This window comes from Hyalella azteca, unplaced genomic scaffold, assembly GCF_000764305.2.
Source record: "Hyalella azteca isolate HAZT.00-mixed unplaced genomic scaffold, Hazt_2.0.2 contig14076, whole genome shotgun sequence".
In the NCBI taxonomy this organism is placed as follows: Eukaryota; Metazoa; Arthropoda; class Malacostraca; order Amphipoda; family Hyalellidae; genus Hyalella; species Hyalella azteca.
The window spans coordinates 4,195-21,356 of NW_025943975.1; the positions used below are offsets into that span (position 1 = coordinate 4,195).

Sequence of the window (17,162 nt, forward strand, 5' to 3'; positions counted from 1 at the left end):
CTGCTTTATTTATAACATCTCGTATCAGTAACCTCATTTATAATTCAGATAATTTGTGTAATTTTTGTAATACGAGTGGTCTGTATCTAGGAAAAATTAAGCTTGTAGACTTCACTTCATCAGTCCGAATATGAGAACATGGGATGCACGAAGCCAAGCTTCCACCTATTCGGACACAGTTATCCTGTGTTGCTGCTTGGCCGTGAGGCTCTGACCTTCGCAAGTCACAAGCACAACGAAACGATGGATAATCTGCTCACTGCTCAGCCTCAGAGGCTCAGAGTCTCAGACTGTCAGACAGCTCACAGCTCAGTATCAGTCTGGAGTTGAAAGGGTGTGTGTCATACGGTGCTGTATTGCGTATATTCTCATAGAAAAGCTCGGGTTATCGATCAGAATTCACAAAGATGTCGTGTAAAAATAACGGTAAGTAAACAATAATATATGGGAAGCAAATGTACCAAATAACACATAACAGTACAGTAGTAAGATGTTGAATAGCTGAAACCAATTTTATGGCACCTTGAATAATTGTCGTCGGCACTTCATTCAGTGTACTTTCCAATAAACTCTTCGGTCGCTTGTAATTATTCGTTAATAGGTATGTATAATTATTAGTTCGAATTCACATGTACTCAAGCAAAACATGGTAAAATGAGTACTTTTGCCTGTGTATTTTGTTGTTGCGTGACGGCTGTGACGTAACTTGCACGGTCATTGTGCATACTGCATACAACATCTGCTGTTGACCCGTCAAATCTTTCCGCATTTCATTCAACGAAGTTTATTTGAAGTCTGTATACTTAGTAATTATAAAGCAGAATAATTCAAGTAGTGTGGTGTTAAATTCAAACAGTTTAAAAGGCATCATATGAATGGTTCAAAATTTGAATGTTACATTACCTGAGGGACATGAATTTCAGAATACTAACGCCTGAAAAATTATAGCACACGCGTATACAAATTAAATATTAACCAAAGATAGCATAAAACATACTTGAGCGAAGCTAGTGCTCCTCACAATCGTAGGTTAGTCGGCCAATAAGAATGTAAGAGAGCGCTGCGTCTTGTATCATGCCGCGTATACCAACGCGGTATACGCGTTGGGGGGGACGACATCCTCCAGCCAGACATCCTCCATCGCAGAATGAATAGAGAATTCAATCATCTTGAAACATGTCACTGATACAGTCTTAATTGCCAGGAGAAGCTAATTTTTGCTTAAACAACTTAGTGCCCGTTGACAACTTGACAGACAGTAAGGAAATCGGTGTTGGTGTTGCCATAGCTCTCGCAGCCTCGCGACTGAGTCAGTGCCCATTGACAGAGGCACACTCAAGGTTGACGTTTCCATTGTCAATGGGCACTGAGTCACTGCCCATTGACAGGCCCGGGCTATGCGACGCCACTTGCCGCCATGTTGGGCCCCAGGGAGCGGCTCGTGTGGTTGCCTTGCATCGCGACCTCCGCACAGCCTGACTACCTGGCGACCGTTGACGTGGACCCTGACAGCAGCACCTACTGCCAGGTGCTGGTAGTGACAGCAGCACCTACTGCCAGGTGCTGGTAGTGACAGCAGCACCTACTGCCAGGTGCTGGTAGTGACAGCAGCACCGACTGCCAGGTGCTAGTAGTGACAGCAGCACCTACTGCCAGGTGCTGGTAGTGACAGCAGCACCTACTATTAGGATGTATGTGGACGAGCGCCTATATACTCTTATATAAGGATAAGCAAATAAAATTGTTAGTTATAAATGTGTGAACTTAACTAAATAGGCTAAGATCTCGGCAATATACGAGTGCAATTTGGAGGTATTTTTAGTCTATAGGCTACGTTCTCCATCACTAGCTGTTCTCGACACATCTGGATGAAATACTTTTAATTTTCTTAAAAATCCAATGAGTTGAATACATGCCTCTAGTACAGGCCATATGTTAGGGACAAGTATTTGTCATATCACACATTCCGATCATTGCTGTATACAGACTGCACAAGTACATATACATCACGTGACTGATCGAGGTGCTGCACCGCATGGCTGGTGCAAGTGTAAGTAATGCCATGTAGTCAGACCGTGCGTTATGTACGAGCTTATCATTGTGTACGTACATACAGGTGATACACAGACTACACATGCCACACACGGGCGACGAGCTGCACCACATGGGATGGAACACGTGTTCGTCCTGCCACGGCGACAAGACGTGTGTCAGGGACAAACTCGTCGTGCCGGCGTTGCGGTCTGGTCGCGTCTACATCGTCGATGTCAGCAACGAGACCAAGCCGACGATGTTCAAGGTGGGGGTCGTGGGGGTTGCGCGAGGTCGTGGGGGTTGCGTGAGGTTGTGGTGTGTTGGGGTCACAGGGTTACGCGAGGTCGTGGTGTGTTGGGGCTAGGGGGTTGAGCGAGGTTGTGGTGTGTTGGGGTCACGAGGGTTGAGCGAGGTTGTTGTGTCTTAATGAATTTCTGTTCGAGATAGTGACGCTTCACTACCTGGATCTTGATCTAGATTGTGATGAGTCGAGGCTGAGGTGTTGCTTAACTTATTAGTGTTTTCGAGCCTCGAGGTTAATTGAGATTGTTGGGACTCAACTTGAACTGTTTAAATTTCTTTACTCTCTCGTCACGCCATGCTGAACAACGAACACCTGGATTGGTGCTGGAATTTCATTGGTTCCAGGTGCTGGAAGACGATCTGAAGAAGCTGGACCTATCGTATCCCCACACCAGCCACTGCCTCCCCACGGGGGAAATCATGATATCCACCATGGGGGACGGTGAGGGGAACGCTAAGGGGGCCTTTGCCACCTTCAACTCCAGGACCTTCGAGTCTACAGGTGGGGACGGACAGCGAGGGGATGGACGGGCGTTGGATGTGGTGGGGTGGATGTTTGTTGAGATCACTCGATGGATACGAAACCGGCCGAAAACGTGACCAATCTTATCAGTTTTTAGCATGCGACCGCTGTAAGGTTAATTTACACCATTGATAGTAATATCAGCACAATAACAGTACCGGTATTGGCTACTTTACAAAATTTTTAGGAATGAAGTATCAAATTGCAGATCAAATAATGCTAAATGGTTCAAAGAGTCCTCGCCCCAATCGTATCGGGGAAGCTATATATACGCTAACATCTCAAAACGCCATAGAGCAGGCATTTCTTAAAGGTTGGCCGTTTATATTCCCCTAACTTGATATCCCTCTTCCCCCCCCCCGCGCAAAGTCGCACCTATTGCCCTGGAATTATTTATTCAAATAAATCAAATCCAGTTGAGGAGGCCTAATCTGCACAGGAAAATACCCAGAAAACGTGCACCAGTCAGGAGGTTGATCTAGATTGTGATGAGTCGGGGCTGAGGTGCTGCTTAACTTATTAGTGTTTTCGCGCCTCGAGGTTAATTGAGATTGTTCTGACTTAATGAATTTCTGTTCGAGATAGTGACGTTTCACTACCTGGAGGTTGATCTAGATTGTGATGTGTCGGGGCTGAGGTGTTGCTTAACTTATTAGTGTTTTCGCGCCTCGAGGTTAATTGAGATTGTTCTGACTTGTCCTAACTTGAACTGTTTCAATTTCTTCTCCCTTGTCATACCACGCTGAATAGCACTTGAATCGGTGCTGGAATTTCATTGGTTCCAGGTGCTGGAAGACGATCTGAAGAAGCTGGACCTATCGTATCCCCACACCAGCCACTGCCTCCCCACGGGTGAAATCATGATATCCACCATGGGGGACGGTGAGGGGAACGCTAAGGGGGCCTTTGCCACCTTCAACTCCCGGACCTTCGAGTCTACAGGTGGGGACGGACAGCGAGGGGCATGGATATGTGTTGGATGTGGTGGCGTGGATGTGTGTTGGGGCACTTAATGGACACGAAACCGGTCGAAAACGTGACCAATCTTGTCAGTTTTTAGCACGTGACTACTGTAAGGTTAATGCACATTTACACCATTGATAGTAATAAGATGTCAGCACATTAACAGTACCGGTATTGGTTTTTTTACACAATTTTTTGGAATAAAGTAGTAAGCAGATAAAATGTTTCGATATGGTTCACTAAGTCCTCGCCCCAATCGTATCGAGTGGGCCATGAACACGTTAACATCACCAAACGCCGTAAAACAGCCAAATCTCAAAGGTTGGCGGTTGATATTCCCCCCATTTTGATATTACCCCTTCCAGTTTGTCTCAAAATGTCAAAATGTCCAGCAGGCAATTTTTTCGCCTGCTGTTAGCACCCGAGTTGATCACAAAACTCATTTCAGGTGCATTTTGTGCACGGAAACTCGCATCATTTGCGCTGAAATTGATTGTTTAAGTAACTCAAATACCTATAAAGAGGCCTAATCTGCACAGGAAAATACCCAGAAAACGTGCACCAGTCGTAGTGAAGAACTTCCTCATGCTACAAATAGCGACGAATAAGTAGCATTATCGGTACCTTCAGGCTTGTGGACCCAAGACATGGTGCCTTTCGGGTACGATTTTTGGTACCAGCCTGGTCACGACGTGCTCATCTCCAGCGAGTGGGGCGCGCCCTCAGCTTTCTCCGGAGGCTTCAACCCCAGCGACGTCGCCGCTGGTGGGTGACTTTGTAACTAAATTCAAAATAAAACTAAATGTAACGTTTAAACGTTGGCGCTCCAAGTATGAACGCGTTCAAGAACAGACTAGATAAAACTATGGAAAAATATATGTTCAGATTTTAAATGCCTAGCACCATATCGAACCCGATGGAAGTCTGGTAGCTATTTCGAACTATTGTCAGTCATAAAAAGATCCGGTCAAATTACACGAGTTTAGATCTATGAACAAGGCACGAAAATGAAAAGAATCGGCGACAGGCCACATCAGGCCTACACTTCAGCGCTGACATCACGATGTTATGTTATGTAAGTAATTGTAACTAAATTCTTTTCCGTAGTTCCTGTAATTCTACGCGGTGCAGCTACAGGGAACAAGTTCTATATTCTGCAGGTACATACACATGAACGGCTTTCAGATATCATCAGTGTACGTCTGGCTGCTTAACATAAAACATTTTGTCCGTCCAATTGACGCACAATTAGTTCATGTGTTGCAGAAGACCTAAACCTCTCGTCAGGGAGCGCATGTTGTTGCGTAAACGCTCAATGTAGCTCACTAATTGCGGCCAGTAACACGATTTATGATCAATATTTATGCGTAGAGAAGCTGTTGACTGTGCCGTCAGTTGTTAAATGTTAATATGAGACCCAGGTTCCCATAGCGTCTATCAAAATTCATTGTTGAAGGTGTACGGAGGAAAGGATCTGGTATGGTAGTAAGATTAGGTTGGGGAGTGTTGCTAACCTAACGTGCGTCGACGATGTCTAATGGCAATATTGGGTTTTTGAATATTTTTTATTGCAAGAAAAAGGCTGTGTAATGAAGAAATCAGGACAACCACGCGGTAGTAAGTTAAGAATTGTATTTTTTATTGCCGATTTTACTATTTTTGTCTCTAATACTATTAGCATTGTCATTTATTGAATGTATAATAATGATTATGATCTGCACTCCTTGATGACCGCAATGCCAAGTATATTGCCAATCAATGCAAGGTTTTTATTACGAGAAATTGCTGATTTTACTTAGTAATTCCTACATTATTATGATTTATGAGGATGTTAAACGGTCAGGAAAGTTCGGCACACACCTGAACGTGTTCTCATGGAGCAGCCGCAAGCTGCTGCAGCGTATAGACCTGGGGCCTGAAGGAGTCATGCCGCTCGAGATCCGCTTCCTGCACGACCCCAACGCCACCGAAGGATACGTAGGATGCGCCCTCTACGCCAACGTCTTCAGGTAGGACTTCATTGACTCCAGATCTATTGGTTTGACCCCAACGCCACCGAAGGATACGTAGGATGCGCCCTCTACGCCAACGTCTTCAGGTAGGACTTCATTGACCCCAGATCTATTGGTTTTTAAGGAGGCGTCTACCCTCCAGGAAAACTTCCACATTTATTAACGGATCTTTATGAAACTTCGCACTTATATGTTAACTGAAATACAAGCAGATCTTGTTCGTATGATTTTTTCGGAAAAATTAATAGAAAACGTGAAATTTATAGAAAACGGACAAAAAAGGGAGTACTTGAAAATCTATCTCCTCCTACAGTTTTAAATCTACAGCATTAAAAGATACTGTATACCATTCGATTTGTAAAGACCATACCAATCGATTAACGAAGCCCGATTTTTTTTATTTTTGCCTTAGTTTATTTTACACGCATTTTCCCGTTTTCTTTCCATTTTCTTCAGATTTCCCCCCTCCCCCCACTTTGAATCAAAACTATGCACAAATCTACAAACGGGCTTCGTTACTCGATAGGTATGGTGTTTACGAATCGAATGGTATGTGTCTCATCCCTGTAGCTTCAAAACTCCAGGAGGAGATAGGTTTGCCGTGACAATAAGTGTGAATGTTCAGGAGAGCGTGACTAAGTCCCGCGCGCATCGCAATAGGCACTCAATGTAGCAAGGATACAAAACTAAACGTTACTGGAGCTTGATTCCAGTCAAGGATGGTTGGAGCGACTGCATGCACACCTCCTCAAACGACGCCAGGCGGGTAACTAAGGTGCACCTCAAGCAGACACTCTATTTAAAGTGCTTGCAGCGAATTTCCTCCTATTCTATTTGTTAAAGAACGCCCCTACCCCTCTCCCTTTCATGATCTTTTGTGAACGCATAAATCAACGCACAGAGATGGTAATGGTACCGTTGGATAGGGCAGAATGTCAGCTTTAAGATGAGACTAAAAACCGGAAAAGCCAAATCCGAAAACTTTAGGGTAGACGCCCCCCTTAACTCTTTTTTTTCCTTCAATCGAAATCAGATTATGGTGAAAGATGAGCGTATTTGTTGTTATATATCCATCAATGCATTATGTTAGATACGCTAATAGATATGTGGGATGCAAAGTCTTGCCTATGCTCTGCTCTGTCTGTGGATGCGACTTCATTCACTGAATACATTCTAAACCACGCAATTTTTTTCAGTTTACACGAGAAAACACTGATGTATTATTTTCATCGAGATTCAGGAACAATTCCTTTCTGCCGTTGTCTTCAAGCTCATAGTTTTTACCTCAAACCAGAAGTTCTCAATTCATAACTATTTCCTTTTCTTGTTCCTATCTCTTTCAGTCTTAGTTCAATTCCTTAAGAAATAAATTATCCCTAAGACTTGTGTTTGATGTTCATCTTATGAAATTTTATTTCTGCATTAAAATTTAGTTGGTGAAATAGAAGTAAATGTATTAAGACCGGCCTCAGGTTCTACCGGGAGGAGTCGGGGCAGTGGGCCGCCCACAAGGTGATCAGCGTGCCGCCCAAGAAAGTCCAGGGATGGGTCATGGAGGACATGCCCGGTCAGACTAACGCCATCGCTACTCATTACTACTGTCTCTTGACACTTGTAGCTATGTTATTAGTAATAGTAATGACATTATTATTAGGTTTGCCAATAATGGCAGCAATGCCTATTTCAGTAGTAATTCCACCAATAGGAGTAAGGCATGTAATGTCAAATAGTAATGTCACGCACTCCGTGATGCCAGCAAGTAGAGGGCATACCTTGTACTAAATATGTTACTAAAGTAATAGTAAGTATTGTTCATGTACTAATATATATAGTATTGTACATTACTAATATATATATTTCCTTGTGGTCTGTGCTTATCCACATTCTATATAACAGCTATTTATGATTTCTACTAAACTTGTTGATTCAACTAGATATTTTTTATAATAATCATGTAGTCCATTGGGGTACTTCTCGGACGCTTGCCTCAGTATCAAGCGACTTACAGGACAGGCTAGCTGACGATACATCAGTATATAGTATGTATAATGTAGGGTTGGGTTAGATTAGGTTTAGGTGGGTGAGGTTGGGTAATATAAGGGCCAATATGTGAGGTTGGGTAAAATGGAGTCATAACAGCATAGTAGTTAGGTTAGATTAGGTGGAGTAATATATAGTCCAAGTTGGTGAGGTTAGGTAATATAAAGGAACAACAGCATAGTAGTCAGTCATCTAATTTAATAATAAGCCAATGATGATGACAGGGGTGATGACAGACATCCTGGTATCTCTGGACGACAAGTTCCTGTACTTCAGCAACTGGGTGCACGGCGACGTGCGGCAGTACGACATCACCGACACCCGCAACCCCAAGCTCGTGGGGCAGCTGTTCCTGGGGGGCTCCATAGTCAAGGGAGGTCAGTGTGGGGGTTACATCGTTGGGGCGCCGCAGATGCTGCAGCTCTCGCTGGACGGCACGCGCCTCTACGTCTCTACCTCCCTCTACTACGCCTGGGACTACCAGTTCTACCCAGAGACCAAGACGTTAGTGTTCTATCTACCTGAGTACCATTACTGACGTATGCCTCTACGTCTCTACCTCCCTCTACTCCGCGTGGGGCTACCAGTTCTACAAAGAGACCTAGACGTGAGTGTTCTACCTACCTGAGTACCATTACTGACGCATGTCTCGTCGTCTCTACCTCCCTCTACTCTGCGTGGGACTACTTTGGAGAGAGGGTTATGGTTTTTTTACTTGACAGTGGTTGGTATTGAATAAGATTTTTGCCGTCCCCCTTCCTTTAATTGATCGATACAATTACATATATCGAGTAGGTTGAAGTGAAGATTATGAAGCTCAGATAGTTTATTGGGGTTGAAGAAGGAATCCGCCGATCAACACCTGTATCAGTGATGGTCGTTAGAATCGACAAGACATGAACACAATGATGGGGGAGGTAATGGGGGTGTGGGAAAGAAAAGGTGACGCGGGAAACGAGGAGGTGGTGGAGAGATGAGGGATTATGGGGAGATAAAGAGTGGTGTGTAGAGATAGTAAGATGCGACATCTCACCACCCTAAGGAGGTGGTGAAGAGATAGATGGTGATGTAACGAAGAGGCGCAAAAAGGCAGCATATAACAATTTTGTCAATGTTTCCTTAACTTTTATCTATATTTATTCATAGCCACTGTTCTTCCAAATGGACAATAGTCATGATTGATCATCAAAAACAAGATTCGTTGCTCAGTTTATTGTGCCGATGATGCTATTTAATTGCTCCCGTTAATCAGGTCAAAATAATGCAAAGTAACAGTACCATGAAAATGTTTATAATTATGTTTGAGAACTTGATCACTGAAGTCTGAACTGTATAAGCAGTTTCTTTGTGCAACTGTCGCATGCAATTTTCAAATTGTAATTCATTCAGTGAATCAAACACAATTAACCAATGCCAGTTTTAAATCTATTAAGCATTTGTTTGAATTTAATGTTAGAATCCATGTAGGTTGAGAATCAATTTAGGTTTTCATTTCATAGTTTCACATGCATGCATGTTGGAATAAATATGAGCTTATTATTTCATTTGTATTATATGTTCGTCTGTTGTGTTGGCGAGCAGGTATCCTGGCGGCGACTGTACTTCTGACATTTGGCTGTCCAGTCCTTGTCAGACCCTGTGTCAGCCCACGGATCCTTGAATGCCAGACCTCGTGTCAGCCCTCGGATCCTTGAATGTCAGCCCTCGTGTCAGCCCTCGGATCCTTGAATGTCAGCCCTCGTGTCAGCCCTCGGATCCTTGAATGTCAGCCCTCGTGTCAGCCCTCGGATCCTTGAATGTCAGACCTCGTGTCAGCCCTCGGATCCTTGAATGTCAGACCTCGTGTCAGCCCTCGGATCCTTGAATGTCAGACCCCGTGTCAGCCCTCGGATCCTTGAATGTCAGACCCCGTGTCAGCCCTCGGATCCTTGAATGTCAGACCTCATGTCAGCCCTCGGATCCTTGAATGTCAGCCCTCGTGTCAGCCCTCGGATCCTTGAATGTCAGACCTCGTGTCAGCCTTCGGATCCTTGAATTCCTCAGACTCCAATAAACCCCAGACTCAAATAAACCACAGACTTCAATAAACCACAGACTCCAAAAACCCCAGACTCCATGAAAACCCAGACTCCAAAAAAAAAAACAGACACCAGAAGCCCCCCAACCCACACCAGCCCTCGGACCCACACCAGCCCTCGGATCTCTGAAGCCCTCGCATTCACTGAGCCCTCAAACCTGCAGTCGTCGTTGAATTTCAGCGTGGATATTTACGAAAAAGTTACAATTTTTACATATATTGTTAAAAAATAATAACTCTAGTTAAAGAAGTGTAATTTTGATATCCTTTTAGTTAGTTAAGATCAGGCGTATATCGAAAAATTCCAGAATTTTAATTTAATTACATAATATTTCGGTTCGAAGTAAGGATTTCTAATGAAGTTAATAGTTATGCGACAAAGTTGTGCGACAATTTAAAATGAGAAGTTTAGATAGTAAAATTCAGTCACGGTTTGATATAATTTGAATTTTTCATTTATTCACTCACTTTTCCTGATGAGAACAAACGAAGAATGAATCTAACTGTCGTCGTTTCCATACTTTGATTCCATTCCAACCAACCTTTGTTCCAATGATTCCATTCCAACCAACCTTTGTTTCCATTCTACCAACCGCTAACTAAGCGTTAAGAATTTCCACCGAATTTCTTAACGTAAACCGACCGAAACCAACCTACTAACCGAATTTCTTAACGTAAATTTCAAAAAGTATTTGATAATTTGTCCTGTTTCATTTGATTGACTCACATAATCTGCAGCTGCGGGTGATTCAGATCCTATCAACATAAGATTCTCATACGATGATTTCAGATTCATCGTATGTGACGAACGGAATTTCAAATATTCCTACAACTTATCCGGCTTAAAAATTATCAACATGTCATCTCTTGCCAGTATCTTTATAGTTGTTATAAAAAAGAGAAAGAAAAATCCCCGAGATTTGTAATATTGAGATGATTCTTTAATATAATTACGCTATTAACGCTGCTGAACATGACATTCATTAATTCAGCCTTGAAATAGAGTTTACTGCAACTCTGTAATTTCGACGCCAGATCCTCATCTCTCGACCAAGTTTTAAAACATTCCACATCGGCAAACCACATTAAACATAGGAAAGCCGATACAAAGTTTCTGTACCTATTGATATTTCGGCAGCAGAGCATCACTGATCAATAAATAGCAGTAAATACAGCAATAATTTAAGCACATTTCAATAGTCAACACCACCGTGCGTTGAAATCAGTAACTATATCCGAACACATCCGTTACCATTACAACTATCTCGGCGCAACACGGAACGTTACTCTTCACCTCGGCGCAACGCGGAACGTTACTCTTCACCAGAACCAAATGAAAGTTTTCTCCGTCAGAATATGTTGGCAAATTTGAAAAAAATATATATTTTATGAGATTTCATGTTTCAGTGACCTAGTAATACTGATTTATCTTTTTCTGGAGACTCATGGGAAATTAAGTTATGAAATTACTTTGGTCACAGTAAGGCAGAATAAGATTATATCCATCTATTTCGAATAAACAAATTTTCATGAACCATGCGTAACAGAATATACACCAGTATTTTCGACATAAGAGTTTGCAAAAAAACCTCCTAAGTAACCTTTTTCCTATTACACATCATTTATCATAAATCTATTATTACACTTTTCCATGTTCTATTAATACGCTATAATGGAATTCCTGTTAATTTTACGCTCCTTAGCTATTTCTGCCCTAAAATAATTTTCGCGGATAAACCCATGACCAAGATTGTTAAATTTCTCAAACCTGGCAATACAACTTACCCTGCTATCTATTATACTTTTTTGGATGTTTGTTTGTTGTTATGATAGCGCCTTCCTGATGGAGGTCAAACCATCCACATAATTCTCTGCTGGAATCGGCTTGAAATGTAAAGATTTGTTTGAGCGCGTACGTATCAACGACGTGAGTCATATTCGACTCATTCAAAAATGTTATCAATATATATCATACATTTTATCTATCAACGGTTTGTGGTATGGAAGTCTTCAGGCAGATTGGTGATGATCTGCCCGGGGCAATGCCGTTTTGCTTGAAAAATGTCTTCATTCTGATGCTCATTGATGCTCCATCGGTGCCAATTGGTAGGTATTAAGGGAAAAAAAAGTTTTTTTCGGGTAGGGTGGCCATCGGCTGGTTATGGGTGGAACATAGGCTGGACAGATCACCGATGCGCCATAGGTGCCATATCAATGATTTCCGTCAAGTTCTACTAATAAATCATCGATGCTCCACCAATGTATTTTATTGAATTGAGATGTATTTCCCTGGCTAGAAGACACGGTTGCAACGACAGAGTGATGATGTCGAAGTCGACAAAGGAAAAGGATTGAGGAGTTAACATCGACAATGAGTTGAAATTTTCTAAGCATATTGAAGGTCAAGTTAATAAAGCCAATACTGGAATTATTTATTCAAATAAATCAAATCCAGTTGAGGAGGCCTAATCTGCACAGGAAAATACCCAGAAAACGTGCATCAGTCCTAGTGAAGAAATTCCTCATGCTACAAATAGCGACGAATAAGTAGCATCTATTGCCCTGGAATTATTTATTCAAATAAATCAAATCCAGTTGAGGAGGCCTAATCTGCACAGGAAAATTCCCAGAAAACGTGCATCAGTCCTAGTGAAGAAATCCCTCATGCTACAAATAGCGACGAATAAGTAGCATTATCGGTACCATCAGGCTTGTGGACCCAAGACATGGTGCCTTTCGGGTACGACTTTTGGTACCAGCCTGGTCACGACATGCTCATCTCCAGCGAGTGGGGCGCGCCCTCAGCTTTCTCCGGAGGCTTCAACCCCAGCGACGTCGCCGCTGGTGGGTGACTTTGTAACTAAATTATTTTCCTTACTTGTTGTTAGTCCACGCGTTCAGTTACAGAGAACACGTTCTATATTCGGCAGGTTTATAATAATAATAATAATAATAATAGCGGTTTCAGCGTTATTAGGCCGTAGGCCTGTCGCCGATTCTTAAGATCGCAGAACATTCACAGCATTTTGCGGTCTCGAACTCGCAACTCACTGCTACAATTCTGCTATGCTTAACCGCCCGGCCTCCTTGCCGATTCTGACCAGAAACTGGCGCACAGAGCTGGGATCGAACCCGCGCCTCTCTGCGCCAATCCTGGTACTCTGAACTTTAGCCACTGGCCACCCTGCCCAGGTTTGATATTACAGAGGTGTAACTGTCATACATATAGACGACTTTCAGACATCATCAGTGTACGCCTGACGGCTTAACATTTTGCCCGTGTAATGGACACACAATTTTCGAAACGTGTTACTGAAGACCCAAACCGCTCATCAGAGAGCGCATTCTATTGCGTAAACGCTCAATGTGGCTCACTAATTGCGGCCAGGAACACGATTTATGATCAATATATAGGCGTACGTATAGAAGTTGCTGAATGTTAATATGAGACCCACGTTCCAATAACTTATTCATCAAAATTCATTGTTAAAGGTGTAGGTGAAGGACCTGGTAGTAGGATTAGGTGGGGAGTGTAGTTAACCTAAAGAGCGTCGACGATGTCTAATGCAATTTTAGGTTTTGAATATTTTTTATTGCAAGGAAAATTATGTGTATAATGAAGAAATCAGGATAGCCATGATATCATGATTTATGACGATGAGAAACCGTCAGGAAAGTTCGGCACACACCTGAACGTGTTCTCATGGAGCAGCCGCAAGCTGCTGCAGCGTAATTACGTTTATTTACTAGTAATTACTTAGTAATTCCTACATTATTATGATTTATGAGGATGTTAAACGGTCAGGAAAGTTCGGCACACACCTGAACGTGTTCTCATGGAGCAGCCGCAAGCTGCTGCAGCGTATAGACCTGGGGCCTGAAGGAGTCATGCCGCTCGAGATCCGCTTCCTGCACGACCCCAACGCCACCGAAGGATACGTAGGATGCGCCCTCTACGCCAACGTCTTCAGGTAGGACTTCATTGACCCCAGATCTATTGTTTTAACCCCAACGCCACCGAAGGATACGTAGGATGAGCCCTCTACGCCAACGTCTTCAGGTAGGACTTCATTGACCCCAGATCTATTGTTTTGACCCCAACGCCACCGAAGGATACGTAGGATGAGCCCTCTACGCCAACGTCTTCAGGTAGGACTTCATTGACCCCAGATCTATTGTTTTGACCCCAACGCCACCGAAGGATACGTAGGATGCGCCCTCTACGCCAGCGTCTTCAGGTAGGACTTCATTGACCTCAGATCTATTGTTTTTTTTTAATCATCACATTATGGTGAAAGATGAGCTTATTTATTGTTATATATCCATCAATGCATTATGTTAGATACGCTAGAGGATACATGGGATGCAAGTCTTGCCTATGGCTATGCTCTGCTCTGTCTGTGGGTGCGACTTCATTCACTGAATACATAGATTCTAAACCACGCAATTTGTCTCTTTTTCTTTCAGTTTCCACGAGAATATGCCGATGTATTATTTTCATCGAGATTCAGGAGCAATTTTTCTGCCGTTAGCTTCAAGCTTATTTTACCTCAAACCAGTTTTGATATTATTATTATTATTATTTTACCTTTGAGTGTTTACCTCAAACCAGAAGTTCTTAATTCAAAGCTATTTCCTTTTCTTGTTCTTATACCTTTCAGTCATAGTTCGATTCTTTAAGAAATAAGTTATCCATAATAGTTAAGTTAAGTTAAGACTTGTGTTTGATGTTGATCTTATGAAATTTTGTTATTGCATTAAAATGTAGTAGGTAAAATAGAAGTAAATGTATTAAGACCGGCCTCAGGTTCTACCGGGAAGAGTCGGGGCAGTGGGCCGCCCACAAGGTGATCACCGTGCCGCCCAAGAAAGTCCAGGGATGGGTCATGGAGGACATGCCTGGTCAGACTTAACTAAATCGCTGCTCATTACTACTGTCTCTTGATACTTGTTGCTATATCACTAATAGTAGTAATGAAATTATTATTAGTTTTGCCAATAATGGTAACAATGCCTATATATCAGTAGTAATTCCACCAATAGCAGTAATGCAAGTAATGTCCAATAGTAATGTCACGCACTCCGTGATGCCAGCAAGTAGAGGGCATACCATGTACTAAATATGTACTAAGTAATAGTAAGTATTGTTCATGTACTAATATATATAGTATTGTATATGTACTAATATGTATATTTCCATGTGGTCTGAGGTTATCCATGTCCTATATAACAGCTAATTATGATTTATACTAAACTTGTTGATTCCACTAGACATTTTTTATAAAAATCATATTTTGTAGTCCATTGGGGTATACTTCTCGGACGCTTGCCTCAGCCCCAAGCGACTTACAGGACAGGTTAGCTGAAGATAGGTAGGTATATAGTATGTAGGGTTAGGTTAAGTTGGGTTTAGGTAGGTGGGGTTAAGTAATATAAGGGCCAATATGTGAGGTTGGGTAAAATAAGGTCCAATAATTTAGTTAAGGTACTATAAGTTCCATTAGGTGAGGTTAGGTAATATAAGGTCCAATAATTGAGGTTGGGTAATATAAGGTCCAATAGGTGAGGTTAGGTATTATGAAGGCATAACAGCATAGTGGTTAGGTTAGGTAAGGTTAGGTTGGGCAATATGGTGAGGTTAGGTGAGGTTAGGTAATATAAGTGCATAGCATCATAGTGGTTAGGTTAGGTTAGTTAAGGTTAGGTTGGGCAATATGGTGAGGTTAGGTAATATAAGTGCACAGCAGCATAGTGGTTAGGTTAGGTTTGAATGGGTAATACAGTATCCAGTCCAAGTAGGTGAGGTTAGGTAATATAAGTGCATAACAGCATCGTATTTAGACATCAAATTAAATGATGATGGCCAATGATGAGGGCAGGGGTGATGACGGACATCCTGGTATCTCTGGACGACAAGTTCCTGTACTTCAGCAACTGGGTGCACGGCGACGTGCGGCAGTACGACATCACCGACACCCGCAACCCCAAGCTCGTGGGGCAGCTGTTCCTGGGGGGCTCCATAGTCAAGGGAGGTCAGTGTGGGGGTTGNGAGGCGTCGTCCAGGAGAGGCAGCGTTAGGACGAGGCGTCGTCTGGGAAGGCAGCGTTAGGACGAGGCGTCGTCTGGCAGAGGCATCATTAGGACGAGGCGTCGTCCAGGAGAGGCAGCGTTAGGACGAGGCGTCGTCTGGGAAGGCAGCGTTAGGACGAGGCGTCGTCTGGCAGAGGCATCATTAGGACGAGGCGTCGTCCAGGAGAGGCAGCGTTAGGACGAGGCGTCGTCTGGGAAGGCAGCGTTAGGACGAGGCGTCGTCTGGCAGAGGCATCATTAGGACGAGGCGTCGTCTAGGAGAGGCAGCGTTAGGACGAGGCGTCGTCTGGGAGAGGCAGCGTTAATACGAGGCGTCGACTGGGAGAGGCAGCGTTAGGAGAGGCGTTGTCTAGGAGAGCCCGAAGTATGACCCCTGCTGTGCTCAACCGCCCGGCCTCCTCGCAGATTCTGACCAGAAACTGGCGCACAGAGCTGGGATCGAACCCGCGCCTCTCTGCTCCAAAGCTTGGAACTCTGAACTTTAACCACTGGGCCCCCTGTATAATTTTAATCAAACACATTGTCCTTGGGTGAATCTTTAGACAAAAAGTCAGTCTCCTATAAAATCTCTAACACGTTTCACTCATTTAATCTACTATTTCGTATCTACTCATTTGAACCGAGATTAAAAAATTCGTCCAATATTTTATGATTGTAGTTCAGTATAAGAAGTTTGCGACTCAGGCTTTGTCCAGAAAAAACAGTTCAGTACAGTAACATAATAACATTACTGCACCATAACAACAGTACGGTACAGTAGTAACAGTATTTCGACATAAAAACAGTACAGTAATGTTTCGTGATAGACAGTGTTGCACAGTATCATGACAACAGTACAGTCCTGCACCGTAATAACAGAGCAGTACAGTATCCCAACAACAGTACTGCACCATAACAAGAGTAAACACTTATCGTGTCCAAACACCGAATATCGTTGCGAAAATAGAACGACTATGTCCTAATTTCTGCGACTATGTCCTAATTTCGATTCATCGCGTATACTTTCACCTTCATGTTGATGTACGTACTTCTTCTTTGACCCACTAGTGTCAATGAAAGATATTCAGGCTTGGGATCCATGATGAAGGGTGTTATAGAGTGAGGAAGACTAATATGTGCC

The 17,162-nt window shown here is 43.0% G+C and overlaps 2 protein-coding genes across 2 annotated transcripts; both read left to right on the forward strand.

Annotated features, from left to right (window-relative positions):
• The first annotated feature begins 294 nt into the window (after positions 1-294).
• LOC108671812 (methanethiol oxidase) lies at positions 295-8,413 on the forward strand. The gene is made up of 8 exons (XM_047883932.1): positions 295-426; positions 1,389-1,528; positions 2,117-2,299; positions 2,683-2,839; positions 4,454-4,588; positions 5,667-5,832; positions 7,308-7,402; positions 8,100-8,413. The coding sequence occupies exons 1-8, from the start codon at positions 408-410 to the stop codon at positions 8,411-8,413; spliced, it is 1,209 nt and encodes a 402-aa protein (XP_047739888.1). The 5' UTR covers positions 295-407.
• Positions 8,414-13,729: 5,316 nt separating this feature from the next.
• Positions 13,730-16,061, forward strand: LOC108671813 (methanethiol oxidase-like). The gene is made up of 3 exons (XM_018159400.2): positions 13,730-13,923; positions 14,760-14,854; positions 15,832-16,061. The coding sequence occupies exons 1-3, from the start codon at positions 13,730-13,732 to the stop codon at positions 16,059-16,061; spliced, it is 519 nt and encodes a 172-aa protein (XP_018014889.2).
• Positions 16,062-17,162: the final 1,101 nt, after the last annotated feature.